The sequence below is a fragment of the Hoplias malabaricus genome, chromosome 17 (assembly GCF_029633855.1).
Source record: "Hoplias malabaricus isolate fHopMal1 chromosome 17, fHopMal1.hap1, whole genome shotgun sequence".
Lineage (NCBI taxonomy): Eukaryota > Metazoa > Chordata > Actinopteri > Characiformes > Erythrinidae > Hoplias > Hoplias malabaricus.
Window position 1 is genome coordinate 26,284,278 of NC_089816.1, and position 23,942 is coordinate 26,308,219.

At 38.2% G+C, this 23,942-nt stretch overlaps 3 protein-coding genes across 4 annotated transcripts; all 3 read right to left on the minus strand.

The window, feature by feature from the left end:
* Positions 1–57: 57 nt before the first annotated feature.
* Positions 58–3,524, minus strand: mrnip (MRN complex interacting protein). Of its 2 annotated transcripts, none has more exons than XM_066649596.1 (7): positions 3,468–3,524; positions 2,123–2,182; positions 1,938–2,044; positions 1,651–1,714; positions 1,428–1,564; positions 1,143–1,260; positions 58–789 (listed from the first exon to the last, which is right to left on the minus strand). In XM_066649596.1, the coding sequence occupies exons 2-7, from the start codon at positions 2,150–2,152 to the stop codon at positions 103–105; spliced, it is 1,143 nt and encodes a 380-aa protein (XP_066505693.1). In that variant the 5' UTR covers positions 2,153–2,182; positions 3,468–3,524; the 3' UTR covers positions 58–102. The 2 variants fall into 2 exon arrangements, with proteins under 2 accessions (XP_066505693.1, XP_066505692.1); XM_066649595.1 differs by lacking the exon at positions 3,468–3,524 and adding an exon at positions 3,343–3,465.
* Positions 3,525–4,206: 682 nt separating this feature from the next.
* tcirg1b (T cell immune regulator 1, ATPase H+ transporting V0 subunit a3b) lies at positions 4,207–14,916 on the minus strand. The gene is made up of 20 exons (XM_066648907.1): positions 14,751–14,916; positions 12,929–13,048; positions 12,717–12,795; positions 12,417–12,565; positions 12,231–12,326; positions 11,942–12,130; positions 11,611–11,693; positions 10,949–11,042; positions 10,460–10,672; positions 9,581–9,731; positions 9,349–9,488; positions 8,643–8,800; positions 8,457–8,547; positions 8,166–8,284; positions 7,839–8,052; positions 7,143–7,256; positions 6,967–7,044; positions 6,372–6,492; positions 5,927–6,098; positions 4,207–5,494 (listed from the first exon to the last, which is right to left on the minus strand). Exons 2-20 carry the CDS (start codon positions 13,043–13,045, stop codon positions 5,401–5,403), a joined length of 2,472 nt encoding a protein of 823 aa, XP_066505004.1. The 5' UTR covers positions 13,046–13,048; positions 14,751–14,916; the 3' UTR covers positions 4,207–5,400.
* A 3,141-nt stretch (positions 14,917–18,057) lies between these two features.
* Positions 18,058–23,411, minus strand: prpf19 (pre-mRNA processing factor 19). The gene is made up of 16 exons (XM_066649496.1): positions 23,243–23,411; positions 22,121–22,270; positions 21,911–21,987; positions 21,696–21,837; positions 21,406–21,479; positions 21,211–21,276; positions 21,057–21,098; positions 20,846–20,920; positions 20,655–20,730; positions 20,384–20,493; positions 20,090–20,245; positions 19,845–19,914; positions 19,552–19,725; positions 19,363–19,445; positions 19,166–19,271; positions 18,058–18,602 (listed from the first exon to the last, which is right to left on the minus strand). Exons 1-16 carry the CDS (start codon positions 23,259–23,261, stop codon positions 18,505–18,507), a joined length of 1,518 nt encoding a protein of 505 aa, XP_066505593.1. The 5' UTR covers positions 23,262–23,411; the 3' UTR covers positions 18,058–18,504.
* Positions 23,412–23,942: the final 531 nt, after the last annotated feature.

Here is a 23,942-nt window from a genome sequence, read left to right on the forward strand (position 1 = left end):
AAATATTTAGGAGCCCTGGAAGGTCTGATTATTTCTTTTTTTTATTGTTTATTCTGCCTATGTTGTAGGAAGCATGATAATTTAAGAATAAATTTAGCCAAATTAGAGTGTTTCATCAAAATCCTCATCTGTATGGAAGAATGTGGTAAAAGAGAGGGTAGGACATGGTCTTTTGAAAGGTGGTGGCTGAAGAGACACAGGGCTCTGAGGATCATCAGGCTTTGATGTAAACGTAGGACTGTTAGAAGTGAGCCCAGACATACATTTGCTTAATTTCTCAAAAACACTGCTGCTTTTGCTTTGGCAAGACACTTCATGGAACAGGCCTCTTGTACGTGGACTTTCTCCACAGCTCAAATGGTCTGTGTGTCTTAGTGTAGCTTTCGGGTGAGCCATCGGAGCAGGCGGTGAGTGAGCTACTTCAGCATCAGTCACTTCTGAAATCTGTAGAGCATAATCTTCATCTAGCTCATCCTTGTCCATGTCAACAGAGGGAAATGTGATGAATCTTCCCCACTTGGATCCTTCACTGGACGTCTGAGAAGAGGAATTGCTGGCAGGCACTGAAGGAAGATGACTGGTGGTCATGTGAGCAGTGGGTTGCTCATTTGCTCCAGCAAAGCTTCCACTAAACGTATTTATACCGATGTGTTTAGAGCTCAGTGACGTAGCACAAGAACCACGGCTAGCTGAAGGAGATGTTTTGGGGCTTGCACTACTGAACTGAGAAATTGTGGAGGAATGTCTTACTGCAGGTGTCCATCTGAATGAATCACTATGCTGAGGTCCCTGAAATAGTATAAATTAGTGAATACTTAAAAGAATAAATAATTATATATCTTGTAGGGGTTTGTTGTGACGTGTAGGCAATTTTAAACGTCTCAATTATGCTTAATGTCATTTACAGATTACATATGAATCACAAAGACTTGAAAATAACAAGTAAGAAAGTTGTTTAGCATGTTTCTGGCCAGAAGTCTGCCCATGTTTGGTGAAGTCATAACCAATCTAATCCACAAAGTGCTAGTGTTCACTTCCAAACAAGCCAGAGCACACAACATACATGTTTTTGCTGAGGTATTTGCCAAACCAGTATCTCACAATAGTAAGTAAATTGATGGTCAAAATATTTTGAAACTCACCAGTAATTTATTTCCCTTGTTAGTCCATTTAGAAGAGTCAGTTTCTGTGTCCTCATCGTCACAAACTGTGTAATGCCCACGAATATCTTTTGTGTTAAAGCTTTTCTTTCTTTTTTTGCTGGAAATAAAAAAAATTATATATATATATAATTTAATATAATTTAATTTAATAATATAATTTGCCTTTTCATCCAAAACACATGACACATAACGAGATCAAACTATAGTCTGACTTAATGTTACGCTGATACAATTCCCCATGCATTAAAGACTACAAAGACTAACCTGTTTTTAACACAGCTCTTAAACCGCACACTGTCTGTGTAAATATTATCTTCTCCTTCTTTATCTTCATCATCTGTTGGCCCATTGTCTGCCTGTTTCACATATTTACTCCAGCGGCTTTCAGCTTGGACCTTGACCTGAAGCAGTATTTACCATTCTAAATTTATAATTTAGATATATTTGTGTTTAAAAGCACCAGAAAACAGATGAAATTACAGACTACCTGTTCTTCAGTTTCAGTTTGAGCTTTACCACCCAAGTCCTCTTCGTAGCCTTCCTCTTTCTCCCTTTAAAAAAAGTATACAGTCAGAAGATTGATAGATGTTACCTTATTATTTTGCAGAAACACTTAAAGAGCAAACAATTTAATCATTAAAAACAACAAGAAAAAAAACAAACCACTGAAATGATATAGGCCTAAAATTACAGCATGTGAGTTCACACATTTACATCCTGGATATTCACCACAACTCCAAGAATATGATACACTTCATAAAAGTATTTTCTTACCACTTTGTCCAAGCTTTTTCATTTTCCGCTTCCAGGAGCTCTCCTCGCAGTGAATTCAACTTCTGTACATGCTTCCTACAGTCTGCACCAGTTCCTCTGCCATATTCCTAGAACCACAATGCAGAGTTAGAGAAGTCACATGTATTAGTATTTTTGCAGCATAATACAAGAGGCTACTTTCTTACCTTTATGAGGGACTGCTTTTCTCCACACATCTTGCAACTCCATTTTTTGCTCTTTTTGACCTATGACAGCATTTCAACAAAGCAGGAGAACAATAACTCAGCATTTAGTCTTCTTGTGAAATGGCCTGGTGCGCATAAAACATGTTAAATGAGGCAGAACACTTGGCAGGACATTCTGGGTTCAGGAATAATGTCTAAACTGACAAGAATGCGCAAACCAAACAGAGAAATACAGAAAAATGTAAATGAATGTTGAACTTGTCTGTTGGGGTGTATTTTCACCCAAAAAATTAGCATGCAGTAATAATCTAGACTTATTGTCAACTTCATTGTGGTGGTGGTGTGTGTGTGTGTGTGTTGAGTGGATCAGAATGTATATCAGCATTAATAGGGTAATATCTGTCATCCTAAGAAATTTAAAATTGATGTGTCAATATAGATACCAAGCTAGATTTAAATGAACAGATAAGATACACATGTATGATCATTTGATTAGGAACATCACCTTGTATCTACATTCATGGTCCATTTTATCAGCGCCACTGACCATATGGGAGCACCCTGTAGTTCTACAACTACAGGAAGTACTCCATCTGTTTCTCTGCACAGTTTCTTATCCACATTTCACTCTGCTCTTCAATGGTCAGGACCTCCACAAGACCACAAGGTATGATTTGGGTGGTGGATCATTCTCAGTGCTGCAGTGACACTGAAGACGATGTGTTCGCTGTATGTTGTGGATCAGATACAGCAGGGCTGCAAGTCTTTTTAAATCCTTCAATCTTACAGCTGAACTGTGATATCCACCAGTCCATCCAGGTCCTGACCACTCAAGAACAGGATGAAATTGGGGTAAGGATGTATGCAGAGCAATAGAACCACTGTCTTTAATTTTAGAACTAAAGTGCTCCTGCATGGTCAGTGGACTTGATGTAATGGACAATGAGTGTAGATACAAGGTAAATGCCCCTAATCCCTAATCCAGTGACCGTTACCGCAGAGTATACAGCTGATAGCGGGTTTCTGTTGAAGAGTAGCTGGATATAATCGAATAAATTTTATGACCTGTTGAATGTAAGAAATTGAAATATGAACACTGCAAATTTCCCTTTTATCTTTCGTAAAAACACGGTTGTGTTGAATTACCGCAGGCGCCAGGAAAGACACCCGCTAACTTAATTTAACGTTACTTTATGAAACAGCGGTTTGTCCGCTCCTACCTGCTGGACTTGAAATGTTTGACAAGAGAAACACCTCAGTACATGAAACTCTTGTCCCATACTATTATTTACCGGTTTGTTTTTATAAATGTCCAGGAGCCGTGAAATACGGAATAACAACTTACAAATAGCGCGGGACTAACGTGACGTCACCACGTCGCATCCGTAGTGACGCCACCAGCTGACTGCGTTCAAAACATGTCCCTCAAGAGATACATATACTGTACCTGAGAAAGGCGGGACTAAACCTTAGATATCCTCTGCTGCATTTGTACTCAATGTGTTTTTTAAATTACAATGACATATCTATCACGTACGCTACACATGCTTTATTTATTTGTTTGTTTGTTCGTTCGTTGGTTTCTCACCCGTCTCCACGTGCACCTCCCAAAGTTCATTAGTCCTTAGTGGTCTATGTCAAAGACCTTTAGTCTGATTTTGCGACATTTGTAACCGTCTTTGCAGCCCTGCACTTTGAAAGCTATTATACTCAGCCAGGGCCACGAGTGCGTATTTCCTTATGGATTTCTAGCTTAAAAATCACCACAGGGGGATGTTCACAATTTGAATTGACCTAAGGTTTTTTTTCGGACTAATACAGTGTCTTATTTATATATTTGGTTAAATGACTAAATATAAGTTAATACATAATCTACATCTACACAGCACACATGCACATTTTAATAGTTTGTTATTTGCTGAAAAGATGCATGAATGGACCTTGAGATTCATACCATTTAATAATAATAATACATAAAATAAAATCATACGTTTTCATTTTAATTCCATACACACCTGAGGTTAGTTGGTCAAACTGTTGGATGTATTTGGAACACCAACACCAGGTACCCTCCAACATTAAAGACAAATGGAAAAAACTTGACAGAAATGTTGCTTAATCTTTCATCAGTATTTTGTAATAACAAGTGTTTGTCGAATCCACACACACAAATCCACTATACTGTTTTAAGTTCTTGTATCATCACTCTAAAGAAAGGGTTTGCAACTTTGTTATAATGTAACATCAAACATGTCTAAATAATCCAGTTTGCATCTAAAAATGTGTATGCAAAACTTTATAAACATATAATTGAAATTCCACTTTAAGGATTCATTCATTCATTATCTGTAACCGCTTATCCAGTTCAGGGTCACGGTGGGTCCAGAGCCTACCTACCTTTGGGCACAAGGTGGGAATACACCCTGGAGGGGGCGCCAATCCTTCACAGGGTGACACACACTCACACCTATGGACACTTTTGAGTCAACAATCCACCTACCAACGTGTGTACCAACCTGAGCACCCAGAGGAAACCCACGCAGAGACAGGGAGAACACACCACACTCCTCAAAGACAGTCACCCGGAGCGGGAATTGAACCCACAACCTCCAGGTCCCTGGAGCTGTGTGACACTACCTGCTGCCACCCCACTTTAAGGATTTTAAAATGATATTTCAAAAAATAGGAGGTGTTGAAACCTGGCTTTTATTTCAGCCTCATACTCTTATTTCATTGCCAAATCTGATTTCACTGGCAAAGCAAGTTCAGATTAATTAAAAAAAGACTTTACATGCAATACATTGAATCAGATAATTAATGTAAATAAAAAAAGATTATGCAATAGCTGTCAAAAACTTAATCCCTTTCTGAATCACACAAACATTTCAACTGGATGATTAACAATTTTAGAGTAAAAATAAATCATTTAACTTAAGCAAAAGCATTCCTTTGGCCTATAATAAGGTCCCGGCTACAAACAGAGAATACAGACATTCTTACACAGGTAAAATATCCCTGAGTTACATTCAGCGCTCATTTTACTTGAATGGACTCTGTGGAATGCATTATGTGTACGGTAACAAGACAGCCTGTCATTGTTTATATAGGGAAAAATAGAGCAGCATAAAATATCTTCCATCCCAGACTGATGTCAGAGTCTGTGTTTAAACCCAAAATCATGAGATGTGAATAACTCCCAACATAGCCATTTTTTGAAATATTCAGGTTAAAATACATTTGTGATTTACAGGCCCTAAGAAATTAATTGATATTGGTCATCAATTAGTTGAAGAGTAACCGATTATAGAGGAGAAGGCAAAGGGACTGAGCTTGTAGCCTGTTCCACTGTAGAATTTGTTCTGAAATTCCACCCTGGGTAAAAGGGAGGGAAGAGGAAGTGTGGGAAGGGGCAGAGAGAGAGAGAAAATGTTAAAATCTAATAAACATTTACATTCAAGCACATTAATGAGCATAAGTAATTGAGAGGGCAGCTGTGGCCTAATGGTTACAGAAGGAGACCTAAATTCCTACCAACAACAGAAAATTGGATGTGGGTGAGTGAAAGAACAGCATTTTATCTTCCCTTAAAATCCATGGCTGAGACGTGCCCTTGAGCAAGGAACCTTTCCCTCAGCTTCTCCCCAGCTGCTGGGGATAGCTGCCTGCCAATCCAGGCGTGTGCTCATTGCCCCTAGTGCACTAGGATTTGTGTGTGTGTGTGTGTTTTGTCTTACAATTTAAGAGAGGGAATAATGATACAAACTAAAATGTATACAATTAATAAGCTGTTTGTTTTTGTCTTACCAGTGAAGTCGCAGAGCATGGAGGAAAGCAGAGAGCCCTTCCATAATGAGAAGAATAGAAATTGTCAGCACAGCAAAAAATGCAAACATCACAGCCATGTAGACACTTCCCACATATCCAGTCTGTGTGAAGGAAAAATGCATCACCATCGTCCACAGCACTTCTGACAGCTCTGGAAGAAACATTGAAGAAAGAAAGAAATATTGAATGATATAGTGAATCAAAAACTGTATTCATTCATCGCAGACCAAAATAAGATTTCAAAAGTTGGCAGAATAATGCTCCAGTTTATTTATTTTATGTTATTAAGAAAAGCATTTGGAAGACGATTAAAACTTCATTCAAATTCATCAGTCAAGTAGGAAGGAGGAAGATAAAAAATATATATACTTAGTAAACTGATCTGTGTTTGGCTAAAAAAAAAAAAACCCACACACAAACTCACGGGCATGAGCCAGACTGAGAGCCCACAGACGTAAGTATGAAGCAGTGTTGGAGATGCAGCCCAGGCAGTACTCTATGGTGTGAATGGCTTGGTGCATAAATACATTGGCCCCATCAAACTCCTTTACAACAAGAGGAACAGAGAAGAGATAAATAATTTTAGAAAAATGAATAAAACAAATCCTACACAACACAGAATGGTGTACTGACTGAAATGACTCGTGACAGTAATAATATACATACACACACACACACACAATGTAAAATCATAAATGAACGTAAGAATATTTTGTGCTTTCTTTTGTTGAAACAGCATAAAAAGTGCATTTTACTAAAGTAAAATATTTATGTAGGTTTAAAGAACTGTGCTACACATGTTAAAATGGCAGGTTATTATATGGGAGTTGCATGAAATTTATTGCATCTAAAAACATTAATGTAATGTAAATGTATGTAATTTCATTAAGTTGGTATATATACAAAAATCTGAAAATTTAACCAAATCTCTTTCTCACATCATAAGTTTATGGTTAGCTCCTTGAAGTAATTTTTCTGCCCTCCATTAAAAAAAAAAATATGCCCCCCCCCCCCCCCACCTCTTCTTCGCTTGTCTCTACAGCTCCCTGGTGAGTGTTTATAGAGCCATTTTCTGCCAGAAGAGGGCGCCTTTCACCCTGTGAAATAAGAGAGTTTATGAAATTAAATCAAATTAGTTAAAATGGAAGCACATAAGAATCCAATCATGCATGCTGGCATATAACATAAATCTTACAGTGGGTTGGTGTCTCTTTCTCCTGTATGTGACATACTCATGAATGGGCTTCCCCAGCAGCAGTACAGGAACAGAGCACAAAGCCACAATGACCAGAACCATCTGCACAGTCATCTACAATGAGCAAAAAGAAGAGAAGGGTAAACAATAAACTGCTTTCAATTTTAATATAATTTGAGGACAAGCTGCTAATCACTTTAGCAGTTATTCATTCGTTCACTGATTTTCTGTAACCACTTTATACTGTTCATTGTCGCGGCAGGTCTATAGCCTACCCAGAGTCATTGGGTGCGAGGCAGGAACACACCCTGGACACTTTAACCATTAGTACGATTAATTTTAAACACGAGACACTAAATCAAAATTACAGCTAATATGTAAATATAATGAATATTGAACGACCCAAACAAGTTCAATATCAGTTCAGTGTTCACATTTGATAAAATGATGTTGACTGCATCCGGATAAGGTTTTATCCACATGCATTTACTCTTGGTAGTCAAAATCTTTTGTTGTTTTCATTTTGAAATCTGTTCTTTATATGAAAATATGCTCTTAGTTTCATCCAGGAAGCAACCATATGTGTGTCCTGTAATTAGTATCTGACCTTAAGGTGAGGTAAAATAATACAAAATAAACAAAACAAATACAAAATAAAAAAACCCATACAATCCAAAATACTGGTCCATCACAAACCTGGCCGTGGTAGAGTGGTGGATTGTCTTTGTTGTTTACAAACAGGAACATATCTATGAAATGGATGAGAATACTGGGTGCGATGTCTGAGTGTAGGGGGCCAAAGGCCACCCACTTAAAAATGACCATGAAGATGAGGTAACCAAACAAACACAGCATGAAAAGCAACTCGGGAATCAGCACCAGAAATATACTGCTCATCTCCCTAAAATGCCTAGACAGAGAGAGAGAGAGAGAGAACCTCATTTTACTAAAATTTAAAAGCAGATTATAACACCACAAAAAATCCTGTTAAAACAACATGCATAAACAAAATATCATACTCACACATAGTTAAACAATGACAGGCAGACACCAAAGGTCATGTGGATGACTCCAATGATGACTGACATTTTCATTTTGTAAGAGTTGAGGAAAGTCAGGTGGTTATTAGCCATTCCCCAAATCTGAGTGGAAGAATGTTAACAGTTATCTGAAGGTGTCTAAATTTGTCTTAGTTTAACACCAGAAAATAAAACATTTCTAATGTATCAAAACATTTTCCTTTAGTTGCGAAACCGGAGAGCATGTGTATTGATTTAAAAACTTTAAAGCATTCTTTAAGATAAAGATAGTTACCGGATCAATTCCAAAAGGATAGGGTCCAGTAAACACTCCAGTAACATTTGGATCCAAGGAGAGTAAGGAGTTAACTCTGAATGTCTCCTCCCTAACAAAAGAAACCAACAATTTATTTTACACATATGCACTAGAGCACAAAACATAAAATCACCAAAAGTGTAAGTGTATTTCAGTGCGCCTTACGTCCAGTTGTAGAACACCGCATTAGGCCGTACATGCCAGCTGGACTTAAAGACACTGAGGCCTCTGCTGAAACACTCGTTATAGATGGCCCCAGTATAGATAGAAAACAGCCCCATTAAAAGAATAAGATAACGCCCTCCAAACATCATTCTCCAGATCTGCCACATAACAAGGAAACATAATAAAAATGTGCTGCCAAATATTTTTAGGGGAAATAGCCTGAGCTAAATTTAATGAAGTGTTCCAAGTGATTAAAACAATAGTTCATTGTGCTGTGTTGTAATAATGCATTACATATTGTTTTTACAATAATTCAATGAAAATGGGCAAATGTAAAAATGGACTACATGATAATTTAGATTTTTTTAATCATAAAAGAGTAAATATGGATGTGTAAGCTTTAAAACCTTCATCCATTTTAATAAATAATAGTATGTTAACCCTTTATCTAGATAAGGAATGTACATGCAATAGAAACAAAGGAGACAAACCTGAACACCATACATGTGTTGGCTGAACAAACATGTCTCAGTTACACTTCAAAAACAACATGTTTCTAGCTAAACTAATCTTTCAAATTAGATGTTTTTGGACAAACTATTGCTTTAAAACTTCTGTACATGCACGACATGATGAACTTGGTACAGAAAGGAAACAACTTTTGACACAGATTTATTTGTATGATGCATGTGTATGTATAATTTACCTCATTAGTGTTGTTCCTCAGTTTGGGATCTTTCTCTTCTAGAACCATCCAGAGGGCAACCAATGCCATAATAATGCCATGTCCCACATCTCCAAACATCACAGCAAATAGGAATGGAAATGTGATAATTGTGTACACCGCTACAGAGAGATAAACAGAAAGAGGGAGCAAAATTATTTTAAAAATTCAAGCTGTCTAACCTGTACTCTGTGTTTCTTGTATGAGAGATTACCTGGGTTGACCTCTCTATAGCTGGCTACACCATAAGCATCTACAATATTTTGGAATCCTGCAGTAAAGGCATTGGTGGGAAAGAGGGTAGGAGGAGACGTTGTAGCAGGCAAACGATTGTAGAACGATTCAACACTGCTACCACTCTTCCTCTAATAGAGAGACAGAGAGCAGATTAGGAGTTAGAGCAATACAAAAGTGTGCATCATTAAACACTTGCAGTTTTCATTTTAACGCATGAATTTCATGAACTAATGTTTCTATGTTCAATTATGGTTTTTTAACAACACAAAATGACAAATGAATGCTTCACACACACACACACACACACACACACACACACACACACACACACTTGAGCGGTTGGACAATCTTCACAGGACATAACCAAAAATATATTTTAAAAAGAATATCAAGTTAATGAGAAATTAATAAACAACAGTAAAAAATTACATGGACTCAATAACACAGTGAACTTTTAGAAATCATTTTAGCACTTTTTAAATATGTGTATGCCCAAAAAATATCCATAACATCCAGCAATGCTGCATTTGTGAATTACTGGAGATATTTAGTCTATCTTTCTCTTCCATTACACACACAATGCAGAGATCTTTTAGCCAATGCAATAATATCAATAGTATTCTTGTAAAAGTAAATGTAATTACATGTAAGTGACAGTTTGAAAACATGGAATCGTGTAACAACAGCCCACAGTAGCCTTCACATTCTCACATTTTGTGATGTGACAAATATATGGAATTGGACCCAACTAATAAGGTAAAACAAAGTCTCCACAGCACACTGCCAGTACTATGAAATGCCCCATCCTTGGTTAAATACTATTAAGAAACAAAATGTTGGGGTGTTCCCCACTTACCCCTCCCTCTCTGAGGGCACTTTGCAGGGCAGGAAGCTGTCTGACTGGGCACCAGGCCTCAGCAATCAGACATTTCTCTGTGACCGAGGGACTACAGAGGTTCAGCACCATTTGAATGGCCTTGCACTTCTGAACCCGCACACGCCACTGAGGCAGCACAGCTACAGCTCGCATCAACAACTGCTGCAGGTACTGCTCCGTTTCATTCATCACCTATGTGTAAGAAAGAAAGATCTTTTTAATAAATATCCAGTCTGATTTCAGAGAAAATTAAAAGGATGTTAAAAGGGCTGGAAGCACATATAGAGAAAGGAGAGAAAAAAAAAACCACAACCACAAAAAAGAGGAAACAAAAGATTCTTTCATGACCACAATGTACAAACTATAAATGTATCATAGTGTTCAAACTGGTTTGGTGCCCGAGTTGGTGCCAACAGGAATACGTGTTGTATCAGTTATGAGAGACAAAGGAGGGGACTTTTAACTTACTGATCCGATGTCCTCGATTCTGGTTTTCAGTCCATTCAGAATCTCTTCTCTCTCTGACTGACTCTCTGCATATGGGAACATCTGTGTGTGGAAGCTAAAATAAATTTGTTAAGCAATTTGTAAAACATCCTTTAATAATATGTAACATTCGTTTTTTAAAAGTAATTTATTACTGGAATGGTGCAAACAGCTCTTTAATGATGTAGAGTAGGTTTCAATTTAGAGTCATTTTGTTTTTACTTTGTTACGTCTGCTATTCAAAATAGCTTTGGGATATGGAAACAGCTTTGGAGATGCCATCCTTCCATATGTCCAAATAAGGGGGTTTGCTACCCAGGACATCTTGTACTGATTTTAGTGGTATCACTCCATGAAATCTTCCTAGTGAATGCTATATGTATAATGCTATAAATATTTAAAAATATATTTAATATTTTGACAGATTAAGCAGACCCACTGTTTCTATTTCTAATTATTTTGTAGACATTCAGTGTAGTGAAACATCTGTAGTCACACATGCTTTGTCACAGACATTATAATAACTGGTGATTTATGTCAAGGCATGTTGGTTAATAAATTATTTAATGTATGTGTCTGATGCGTTTTTTATATTACTTTGGGCTTGCATACAGAAAATCATGCATCAAACACCTCAAACTCACCAATCACAGATCTTCTTCACTTTCTGTCCAATCTGATCCCCCCAGTAGGAGATAAGAAAGACAGTCCATTGCACCATCTCACCCTAAGGGACAAGCAAAATCAGGAGGGACAAAACTGAAAGTAAGAAGTGTTACTCTCTCAGAGACAGATTCTCCAAAATGAGTAACAGATTTATTGAAAAAAAAAAAACTATTAGATTCTTGTATTTTGTGTATTTCAGCTGTGCATGACTGCATATTTTGAAATGTTTTATGGTTTTGCTAGAAGTTTATTAGTTAGGCTTACAATGCATCATGAGCTCAACTGTCTCATTTATGATGAATTCCTTACACTATCTGGGTGTTCCAGTTTCTCCTCCATCTCTCGGAAATCCACAATGATGTACCCTCGGCACGCTCGCCACAACAGTCTCTCAAAGGCTGGTACTTTCCATGGATGAACTACACCTGCAACAAAACTGAGCCTTGCATCCTGCCTGTTCTCCACTAGGCCCACTGGATCAAATGAGGGAGGAGGGGCCTGTGACACACACACACACATAGGCATTATATTTTCATTTATATTATACAGTACAAACATAGCAGAAGTAGTTGTAGAAGCCATGAAATGTAATTTGGACCTGTGAAGCTGTGAGTGAGTGTGTTTGAGTGAGCACTCCTCTGTACTGACACAGCTGGTTCAGCTGAGCTCGGATACTGTCTCTGTTCCTGGACACCTGTAACAATAATCAGCAAAAAAAATTATTACTACTACATGCTGGGGGAAATTTGTAATATTACTAGTTTTTTGTGCTCTCCATACTCACCTCCCTGAGTTCACGAGCTAATTGTTCACTCTCCTCCTCTATGGTGAGCAGCTCTCTAGGTTGTGGGGCTGGAGGGGTGGGAACAGGCTGCTGCAGAGAAGAGCGGAGGGATGGCGAAAGGGAGCGTGTAATCTCCTGCTCCAGAAATCCTGAATTTCCAGCAAGGCATTAAAACAAAGACAGTTAGCTCAGAAACAGCCAGTGTAGCTAGTTGATCTTAGTGAGATATCTAGGGAGAAACCTGGTAATACACTTTGAGACATAATTTTGGTAAGACACAATGAAAAAAGAGCCACTCACCAAACGTTTTTTCCAGCTCTTCACATCTCCTCACTTCACTGACAAACTTTCTTTGAAAAGCATTCACAGTTGGATTCAGCTGAGATTTAAAAAATGAAAATCACATCTTACGACTGTAATTTTGATCATGAAATTGTATGTGCAAACAGAAAAGGCCAGACAAAGGCAGAAGTGTTAGAGTGAGAGAGCATTTAAATCGTCCAGACACTCACATCTCTAAACTCCACAATGCCCAGCTCTCCTAGCTCACTGACACAGTTGTAGGCTGCCCCAGACTGCAAAAAAATCTGCACCAGGCACACCTCCTCGCTTCTGAACATGGAACCCATGACCTGAGAGAGAGAGACAGAGAGAGAAAGAGAGAGACAGAGACAGAGAGAGAGAGAGACAGAGAGAGAGAGAGACAGAGAGAGAGAGAGACAGAGAGAGAGAGAGAGACAGAGACAGAGAGACAGAGAGAGAGAGAGACAGAGAGAGACAGAGAGAGAGACAGAGAGAGAGACAGAGAGAGAGACAGAGAGAGAGACAGAGAGAGAGAGAGAGACAGAGAGAGAGAAGGAACCAACACAGACCACAGACACGTCTGTCACACTGTCACATGACAGTTACTCACGTTCCCCTGTCTAGTATTGAAATTATGACACAGAAATTCCTGTATTAAGCAGACAGGTTCCTTCTCTGTCCTGCCACATATAGATCAGCATGTGAGTGTGAGTCTAATGCGCACAGGTGGTGACAAAAACTAACAACCACATGCAAAAAAGTACAACTTTTACAATATTTGTTTTCTGTAGTCAACCTACCGAAAGCACTAGATGATGTATAATTTATAATGTCTCATCTGTGACATTGTTGGTCCTCTGTTTTAGCATTGTAGATCAACTTAACAAAACAAATGTCTTTACAGAGGTGGTGACTGAGGGCAAAACCTACTGCCATTTTATTTACTATCTAAAAAAGCTAGTATAGTATAGTTTTAAAATATGTTGATAATGGCAAAGTAATTCAAACTGTTTACAGCGTAATGCTATGGTTAAGTAGACAGTTTTTCAATCAGCAGAACTCTTCTTTACATTTACAATACTATGCAAGTTGCATTTGGTGAAGTGATTAATGTAGTAAAAACTATTAACTAAGAATATATATTCAATCAATGGCATTAACCTCTGCGATACTCCCTTTGACACTCTGACACTGCCATTACACTCAAAGTCATGTGAGACAGGACACTAGTATGTTTGCATAAACATTATCAATGCAAACGTCTGTAAATTTAGAATTTCAAACTAAGAAGACATTCCTTGTTTCTTGAGAGTATATAGATAGACATTTGTGGTCACACATATCCTTAAACCAAGGAATATAATTCTAGAAAACATGTCAGTGCTTTGATTAACACCAATCCAAAGGTAGAGTGTTGAAACAGTGAGATAGGGGTAGGATTCCCTTTTGCACAACGTGCCTTTCAAATGACACTAACAGATTTCTGACCGTTTCTGGAGATGAGATTAACTCCCTTTAACTTCATCAAGGTTCTCTATAACCAGTTATCTCACGTTAAATCACGCTGTCCTTAGAACCCAAAGTTCGAGGTTGTTGAATAAATCAGGGCTTTCCAACTTCCACTATTGGGGTTTCGTTTTCGCGTTTGGTGAAATTCAGGCCTCGTTGCAAAACTACGTTTTTACCTCAGGCACCTTCGTGTATATAAGATTTTAGCTGAACATCTCTGTAATAAACACATAATTAAAAGTGCACAAACTCGAGCTTGGCTAAGACTGAGTAAACGAACAGCACACATTCGTTTAAAACCGGCCCCTCCAGACCATGCCGAGACTAGCTTCTCGTTCGCCAGATTTTATTCGAAGTACTAGACCCTCCTTAAAAATGTATTGTTTATAGACTTTATCATTTTGCAACTTAAGATGGAAAACTAGATAAGCCATGTGAAGGCAACTTCAGCCTCAGTACAGCTGTTCTGTTTGGTAAACACACTGCTGTTTTTCTGATAGTAAGCACAGCAGTAATACTCACCCGCCGATAGTGAACCGACACCGGTTTTCCCTCGGTCTTCAGCGCAGTTCGGTGTCAGTAGCGGCTCGCTCCGTGTCTGTGTACCGGGAGAAAGACAGAAACCTTTCCGTTGAGCTAGTTCCCGTTTCTAACGACTCACTCAGAACAGTCATTGGTCACATTCCACGACTCGCTCACGTGACCGCTGTGTTCCAGCTCGGACCGTGGCGCTGCACGGATTCATCAGAAAAATAAACATACAACAGCAGTACTGTATTCCCCAATTTCTAATCTTTTCTGCCGTATTTTTCGGTATATTAGTTATGGACACCAAGCCAATCACGAATAATACAAAAATACTTTCTATAAAAATTGGGGTATTTGAATGTGTATTTTTATAATGAAATTTTAACTGAACAAATTACGAAGATATTTTCAAAGTGTAAACTGACCAACTTGTATATGGTAAATACCCATACAATATATAATACAATATATAAATTAAAAATGCTGAGCCAGGGGCATTTACCCCTATGCTGCATTGATTCATTCATTATCTGTAACCACTTTTCCAATTCAGGGTCACAGTGGGTCCAGAGCCATCCCGGAATCATTGGGCGCAAGGCAGGAACTCACCCTGAAGGGGGCGCCAGTCCTTCACAGGGTGACACATACTCACACATATGGACACTTTTTGTGTAGCCAATCCACCTACCAACATGTGTTTTTGGACCATGGGAGGAAACCAGAGCACACGGAGGAAAACCATGCGGACACAAGGAGAACATACCACTACTCACAGTGGGCACCACCGTGCCGCCCTCCCTATGTTGCATTTACCATATATTTACACTTTTGAATCTTTTAGGAACTGAAGATATAAATTGCTGAACGTTTTACCTGATACAAAACAAGCTGCTCAGCAGTGTTTGGTGTGTTGTCTGCACATGCGCAAAATTGGCAGACATTGCCTTGCTGAAATAACCATGGACTTCCTAGGAAAGTGAGACTAAGACAACTTGTCTCATTGTCTCACTTTACACTTCCACATCAATGGTAGCTTCACACATCACCCTTGCTGTGGCAACTGATGCATCCCCACACTGAGATATTTTGGATTTTAATACAAGTCTGGCTGGTCCTGTGCATGTTTGGAACAGAGAAATATGTCAATTTTACCTGAAAAACAAGCTGAAATGTGGACTCAGCACCTTTCCACTATCTTTTGGACCATTGAGATGAGCTTGAGCCTAGAGGTGTAGCTATAACAACTGCTTGTCATGCATAAAAAATTCTTGTGTGAAAGATTCTTGTGTTAAATGACAGTGGTGTTCTGAAGTACTCCATACATATTGTGGCTCTATTTTTCACAGAAGCATGACTTTCTGTCTTTGCCTTACAAAGAATGTGGTTTTTCCAGATTTCCTGAATTGTTTTTTACAATATTATGTACAGTAGAGGGTGAAAGAGCTAAATTATTTTCAATTTTGCATTAAAAATGTTTTTCTCTTTTTTTTTTTTTTTTTTAACTGTGACCCTAGCAAAGTTGTGCACCAAGTGACCCATCTTGGCTCAGTAAGACTGAACTATTTTTTTAAATAATGTTTTTTTAGTTTGGCATCAAATACAAAATGTACAGTATATACAATATACAATCATATTGGTCAGTGAAATCACTGGAACACTTTTACTTTAGGTTTTAAGAGAAAAATTCAGATTATGCTTTTTACTGCATTTTACAAAATGTTCTAATATTGGCTTTACATAATAAAAAAATTGTTTTCCCCTAAGAGTCAAATGGTGCAATGTTGTGGCGACATATATTTACACTCTTATGAAGTGTGCACCTAAAACAGCACCCAACAAACCACATGGGATACATTGTAACAAAAAATATCACCACAAGCACTTAGCATATCTTGATAATGCTAATTCAGGTAGACATTTAACATTCTGATGTTGACTGTTCACAAAGTCAAAATCAGCATATATATATATATATATATATATATATATATATATATATATATACAGGGGTTGGACAATGAAACTGAAACACCTGTCATTTTAGTGTGGGAGGTTTCATGGCTAAATTAGACCAGCCTGGTGGTCCAATATTCATTAAATGTACATTGCACCAGTAAGACCATGTGCATCCAATGGTTCAAACATTGTGTCCTGAAGGCGGTGCTGTGTATCAGGACGACAATGCACCAATACACACAGCAAGACTGGTGAAAGATTGGTTTGATGAACATGAAAGTGAAGTTGAACATCTCCCATGGCCTGCACAGTCACCAGATCTAAATATTATTGAGCCACTTTGAGGTGTTTTGGACGAGCGAGTCAGGAAACGTTTTCCTCCACCAGCATCATGTAGTGACCTGGCCACTATCCTGCAAGAAGAATGGCTTAAAATCCCTCTGACCACTGTGCAGGACTTGTATATGTCAGTCCCAAGACGAATTGATGCAGTATTGGCCGCAAAAGGAGGCCCTACACCATACTAATAAATTATTGTGGTCTAAAACCAGGTGTTCCATTGTCCAACCCCTGCATGTATGTGTGTGTGTGTATATAAAAGAGATTAAAACCTGTACAACTGCAAAATAAACCGCATAAAACTTTGAATTGGTTAAAAATATTGCATGAACCAACAACGTATTACAGTGACAATCTCACGGCATGCCACTAAGAGCAAAGAGGAAATAATTACCATCCATGTATTTTTAGATGCACCTCATGGAACAGGGTTTTGACTCATTAACATTTAACAAAATTCCCTACAAGGGCTGCAAGCCTGTGAATCACATCAACAAAACTGTAGTCACCACTAAAAGGCAAATTTAAAAAAACAAAGGCTTTTTTTAACGCTCAGAAACCCAAACACTAATAGAAAGACACAGCATCAGTATCAATGAGGAAACATTGTCTAAGCAGATGTTCCCAAACTTTGTCATACAGTACTTTTCTGTTTCATTGCACTGAGTGATAAATTGACTACATAAAGGTAATGATTTTGCCCTGCCACCCGATTAATTTACATCGCCATGCCCATTTCCTATTTACTTTATAATATTCCAGTAAACACACTTAAAAAATAACCAAAAAAAACTATGTTTGGGTTTTAGGCTGATTAAGACGTATCTTATCAGGTAATAACAACTAATATAATAATATTGTTACAGTATGGTGTGAAGTTCAAATACACAGTCAGTCACACTGCCACAAAAGATTAAAAACAGCATTACGTCTTTATTGAAATCTAATTTGAACTGTGGATTCAGTTCAAAACAGGGTTAAAAAAATAAAAAAAAAATAGATGCAAGAGACTACCAACAGCAAGATCACCAAGCTATGAAGAAAACAGTAAAGGCATTACTACAAGAAAATAGCAGGGAAAAAATATGATTGGAAACAAGTACAACAAAAGATCGAAATAATTTTCAACAAAAAAAAAAAAGGTAAAAGGAGAAATTCATAAAAGGAAAAACAGTCATGAGATTAAAGACCAAATGGGAGAGACGGTCTGCGTCTTAATCATGTTCACTTGTCACCACATAATAATGTGTAATTAAATGAATCATAATCTTTGTAGGCCATTACAAACATAGGCTGAAATATAAGAAATAATCAGGGCGTTATCCTTTTCATGTGAATGGGTTCTACTGCTCTTGTCTTATTTCTCACCCACTAGAATGGATTGTGTGCACTAGATTACTGTTATTTCTACTGTTCTCTGCCCATCACTCCATATTTCTTGCCCTCTTCTGCTCTACAGGCTGTAAAATTTGAGGCTTCTGTCCATTCCGGTAGAGGACAGGAACTGGGCATGCTCACCGAATGCCACCCCCGTCACCAGACCTGTGTGATCTAAAGAAAGAGACAATTTTAATGAGAATATAAAGAAAGGAATAAAAGAAAAAGAAAACATAAGAAATTCATTGTTTCAACCTCTGATATAATGTTCACATACAATGGTCTAGCAACGTTTAGACAATTATTAGCTTTGAAATTAATGCTAATTAGTTTTCAGAGTATAAAGAGACAAGTCACTGTCAAGTGTCAAACAGACAAAACAAAAAATAGAACAATTTGAAAGAGGTAAACAAAACATTATGCTGGAGCCGCAACTACAGATTACACTTCTGATCATTAATCAAGAATTCCAATGTTGAAAAACAGAACAAAAATTTCAATCACAACAAAATCTAAACATAGGTCTTGAGGACTCTAAAATACTTCATAAGCGATATATTCTAAATTTTCCATAGAGACTCTACCCTCAATTGCAAAGACGACATATAAAATCTTAATTAAAATGACAACTGATGATACAGTGAGTTCAAACGATTCATCTGTGCCTAATGGTGTTATTATGACAGCTCTTGGAACAACATTAATTATGTATATTACGGTAAAACTGCTACACTCACCAGTAAAGTTGAGGACTTCAGACCACTGTTTGCAGATATAAACTCTGATATCAGATCCTCCAACAGCCAAGTATGTTCCACTCTGGTCAAAGACAAGAGATTTCACCTATGGAAAAAGAGGGAGAAGACAAGCAGGTGAATATTATTTCAGTAATATGCAATACTTATTCGAATAACCACAAAACAGAAGTACAGACCTCATAATTATTATCCAAAGTGATCGTCTTAAAGTTCTTTAGTTTTCTCAAATCCCACAGCTTCAGAGAACTATCCTGAGCACCTATAAGAAGAGAAAGGGAACCACAAAGTTAGACAAAAGCCCCCCAGTCCAAAAAGGGAAGGGGAAAAAAAGCAGTAATAATTATAAATCAGCATAAATCATTTACCAGTCGCCAAGTAGTATCCGTTCTCTGAGAAGGCAATGGCAGTGACTGGGCCAGAGTGGCCAGGGAAATTGGCCACATTGGTTCTCTCCTTAAGATCCCAGATCTTAATCTGAGAGTCTGCTGTACCAGTGCCAAAAATCAGACCATCAGGATGGAACTGAGCACAGGTCAGTGCTACGGACAGAAGAACAAAAAAGGTAAGGAAAGCATTACACAAACAAGTGAACTATAGCAAACTAAAGTGATGACACAGTAAAAGTGCACAAAATTACTTCTGGTAGAGAACTACATACCACATCCTGCAGTCTCATCAGTGACTTTGGTCAAAACACGACCAGTCTGGATGTCAGAAAAGGCCCAGTACTGGAGAAGAGAAAAAGGATAAAATAAAAAAAAAAAAGTTTAATCCATGGTCATCTTCTGATCAGTGCTTCTGTTCTTATCCGATACAAGTGTCCTTATAAGCTATTCCAGTAAAATGTTTTAGTATCACACATCAATAAAATTCTGAATTTCAAACTGCGTGTATAGAATTAACCTGATCTTCAGAGGAGCTGAGCAGATAATCTCCAGTAGCGTGGAGGGACAGGCCAGTAACCCCAGCCTCATGAGCTCTAACCACCTGAACACAGTTGCCACCGGAGATGGACCAAACACGGATAGTGCTGTCTGGGGACGCTGAAAACACCACAGACTGCAAGAAAGTAAAACAAGCCAAAATTTGAGAGTTCAAACCATCATTTTGTAGGCTAAACCCTAAACCTTTGTGGAATACCAAGATAAAGTTTGCATACATGTATCTCAGAAAGAAAGTAAGAAAAAATTGTATTACTTGAGAGGGGTGGTAAATGACAGAGGTGACTTTCTTGGTGTGGCCTTTGAGAGTGGCTACAATCTGCTCATCTCTGCGATCAAACACCACCACGTTCTTATCCGCCCCACCTAAATGGAATGAAGAACAACAGAGCATTGATTGAGAGTCATGGGTATAGATGTATGCTGTTCAAATATCATTTTTCAATGTTAAAATTGGTCATATTTTATTAATTAATAAATAGTATTCAAATTTCTTTAATAAATACAATTAAGACATGAATTTATACCTGTAAGTACTTTGTTGGTGTCTGTGGGGCAGAGATCCAGAGAAAGGATTCCTGGAATACTAGCACTGTGAAGACCCTGAAGAGAAAGTGAAGCAAAACTGTTTGCCCAGAGCTTCAAAACGGGGCTAAATATAATTTACATCTTTCATGCACGGCTGTACACAAAAAAACAAAAAACAAAAACAACTCACAGCATGGGAAGCCACTTGGCGATACTTGCTGAGATCCTCAGCTCTAACCAGCTCTTCTGGCACCGTTTTTCCCCTCTGAGAAAGAAAAATTACAAAAGAGCAATTTTAATATCTGAACATCCAATTTGTGACTAAAACACAAATAAAGAGCAATACCCCTTTATCAGGGCTCTACCAATTCAATAAAACCTGTAAACTATTATTCCATTACCTTCTTTCTCTCTGTGGTCAGGACAGTGGCCTTGTCTTGCAGCTAAAATAGGAAAACAAATGTCATCCGTTACTTCTTAACAAATCACAAAATTTTGTATAATGAGAATTACCACCATTGATGTCACATATCAGAAAATGTAGACAGCAAATACCTTCTGGATGATCTCCGGTGTCATTCCAACTTGTTCACTGACCTCCATTGGCTCACCACCCATACCCTAAGGAATGCAAAGACTTCAGCAACTTTTCACATAGTAACATATACTTCTACTACATGGGATATCAGAAAGTAGAAACACTTCAATGTATTTAATATCAGCTGTATAAACACTAAGCAAATCACTAACCACAGCAGCAGGCTGGGATGCAGGAGCTGCCTGAGGGGCAATCAAGCCAGCTTGAGGTTTGAGTGTAGCCAAGGCTGTAGAGACAATGAGTAAAGGCATTAAAACAGAAATGTTGTAGGTGTACACTTTTAAGGTGCAGAACATTGATCTGTTTCAGTAAAAAATTACTGCAACTCATTCTACTATGGAAAGTGTATGAGGTGAATGTTTAGATTAATTAAATGAACTGCATTTATGAACAAAGCATATAAAAATATGTAAAATAAAGCACAAAAATACATAGTTCTTACCCTCTCTTGCAGCGGTGACCTCTTTAGTAAGACGAGCAATCACTCTGCAGGCAGCATCATGCTGGTAAAGTGCATGAGAAAGCTCTTGGCGTGTTGTCTGCAACTGCTGGCGCAGTGTGAAACTGTGCAGCATCACTGCATCCTAAAAGAATTTGTGCATCAGTTACTGAGTAATGGAAGTACAGTATTCAGAAATGCTGAGATAATTCACTCACCCACTCGTCTTGCAGAGACTTCAAAATGGCAGGGATGCTGGTAGCAGAAGGTGGCTTTGGCCGAATAGGATGAGAGACTACAGACAAAAAGGACAACCACCAAGTTTCTCAGAAATGTCTCAGTCTTAATGCATTAATGACCTTTATATGAAACATTTGGAAAATGCAAATCTTATCAGCTGTTTCCACTTGCCGAGACTGTAGCCTTACCTTTAATATCAATAAGCTGCTCCTCAGACAGAGGCTGCCCGTTAATGGGATCAGCTCCATTTTCAGCAATGTATTTTTCAATGAGACGCCGTTCAAACACCTGATTTGAGACTGGAGAGACACAAGGGTGCTCCGGGACCTCGTTTGAGACTGCAGATAAGAGAAAAAGAAATAATCTATTTAATGAATTAATGGTAAAACACAGGTACTTAAAAGTGTTTTCAAACCTATTTGTTTGGTCCAGACATTCAGACTTTTCAGATTGATCTGAACTTTAATTGTGTGTAAGTTGCCTCGGATCAAAGAACCAAAATTTGGCCAAGACCTAAGAGATGGTCTAAGTCCGGATCAAAACACCAGAGTAATGAAGAAGATGGACATTTTAATTAAGATATTGCGGTTGCAGCAGAAGTCGTTTATATTACTAACATCTCACATCGATGGTTTAAATCTAATCAAAAATTCGAATGAATTCTGGCTTAATATCAAACGGCTTCCTCCTCCCTACAGAGTGCACTATGTATCACTAGCTAGGTAGGAAATGCCACGCTGTGATACCAAAAAGTGCCCTGGCTGTATAACCGAACCACTTTCGCACTGATTATTGACACACTATCTAGTGCACTATCTTGTTGAAGAATCTAATAAGTGAAGTATATATTGCGTTACGAAGGGAGTAGGGAGTGATTCGGGACTCGACTTCAGTGTCGACATTGGGTGCCATGCTGTTAGCAAACTCGCTAACTGTACGGCTACAAGCTAACGAGGCTGAAGTTCGTATCTATTAGGAATTTTTCGTTCCACCTTAAATGCTACGTTGGCTACATTCAACATCAGTTGGCATTACGCGTGACTACTGCAGCATTTAAGGTGGAGCAGAATTTGCAACCCAGAAGCCGGCGGACACGAAGCTAACTTTAGCTTGAGTACAAACTAAACACTAAGCTACATTAGATATCAATGTCTTGGCTGTCTTAAATCGTTTATTGTGATTTGTTAATCTGTATAAATGTCCATTGTATTATCTGTTTCTATGCTTTTCTAAACAGAACGGTACAGTGACGCTGAGTATCGTTACAATCCACGACCAGAAGCAGAGAACTCACACAAACAGACACTTACTTGCACAAACCAAAGACATTTTGGGTCCGCAGACGTGCCTCTTTCCTTCTAACTCATACACAGAGCCCTCAGAGAAGAAGCAGTAAAATTAATTTTAAGTGAAATACGAGTTTTAATTTAATGAAAGATCATAACATGCCACTTTCTCCACCCGCCGAGAGTCGCTGCCGCTCAAAAAGGCACCGCATTGCACTGTGGGAAAACAGCTCCCTACAGACGGGGGGGGGGGGGGGGGGGGGGGGGGGGGTGAAAAGACAACAGTATATACATAACTTCACATAGGAATTTTCTTCAAAATTACATTAGTGTGATGTTGGAAATAATAATAATAATAATAATAAAGAGCACATATACAAAGATGCACTTAGTAAATGGGGTACATTAAAACTACCAATGTGATTTTAATAAAAATAAAACAAAAAAGATACATTTATAAGTGACTGTGTTTACTTATTTCGGATAAAGCACAACTCACAAGAGATAACAACCAATTAATAAATACATTTTATTTGTACCCCTGAATGTACCAATTTTATGTTCTCCCGTGGGTTCCCACACTAGGACAGCCATGTTTTAATTAGGGAGGTTCTGCAAGAGAAGATGGTTTCCTATCCTGTTCCAAAAGTTACAATGGAGTGCAGAGATGTACTGACAGAGGCTCTGTTCTCACTATTACAGGTCAAAAAAGCATCAGAACAAT

Excerpts from the sequence above, each read along its gene's own strand:
- mrnip (XM_066649595.1), bottom strand. The coding sequence starts at position 3,402 with ATGGGACAAGAGTTTCATGTACTGAGGTGTTTCTCTTGTCAAACATTT. Across the intron at positions 2,183-3,342 it reads AAACATTTCAAGTCCAGCAG|GTCAAAAAGAGCAAAAAATG; the intron begins GTAGGAGCGGAC and ends ATGCTGTCATAG. Across the intron at positions 1,261-1,427 it reads AAGAGCTGTGTTAAAAACAG|CAAAAAAAGAAAGAAAAGCT; the intron begins GTTAGTCTTTGT and ends TTTTATTTCCAG.
- tcirg1b (XM_066648907.1), bottom strand. The coding sequence starts at position 13,045 with ATGGGTTCCATGTTCAGAAGCGAGGAGGTGTGCCTGGTGCAGATTTTT. Across the intron at positions 8,801-9,348 it reads TGAGGAACAACACTAATGAG|ATCTGGAGAATGATGTTTGG; the intron begins GTAAATTATACA and ends GTTATGTGGCAG. Across the intron at positions 8,548-8,642 it reads GCGGTGTTCTACAACTGGAC|GGAGGAGACATTCAGAGTTA; the intron begins GTAAGGCGCACT and ends TTCTTTTGTTAG.
- prpf19 (XM_066649496.1), bottom strand. Across the intron at positions 21,277-21,405 it reads CATCCCAGCCTGCTGCTGTG|GGTATGGGTGGTGAGCCAAT; the intron begins GTTAGTGATTTG and ends TGCATTCCTTAG. Across the intron at positions 20,246-20,383 it reads TCATTTACCACCCCTCTCAA|TCTGTGGTGTTTTCAGCGTC; the intron begins GTAATACAATTT and ends ACTTTCTTGCAG.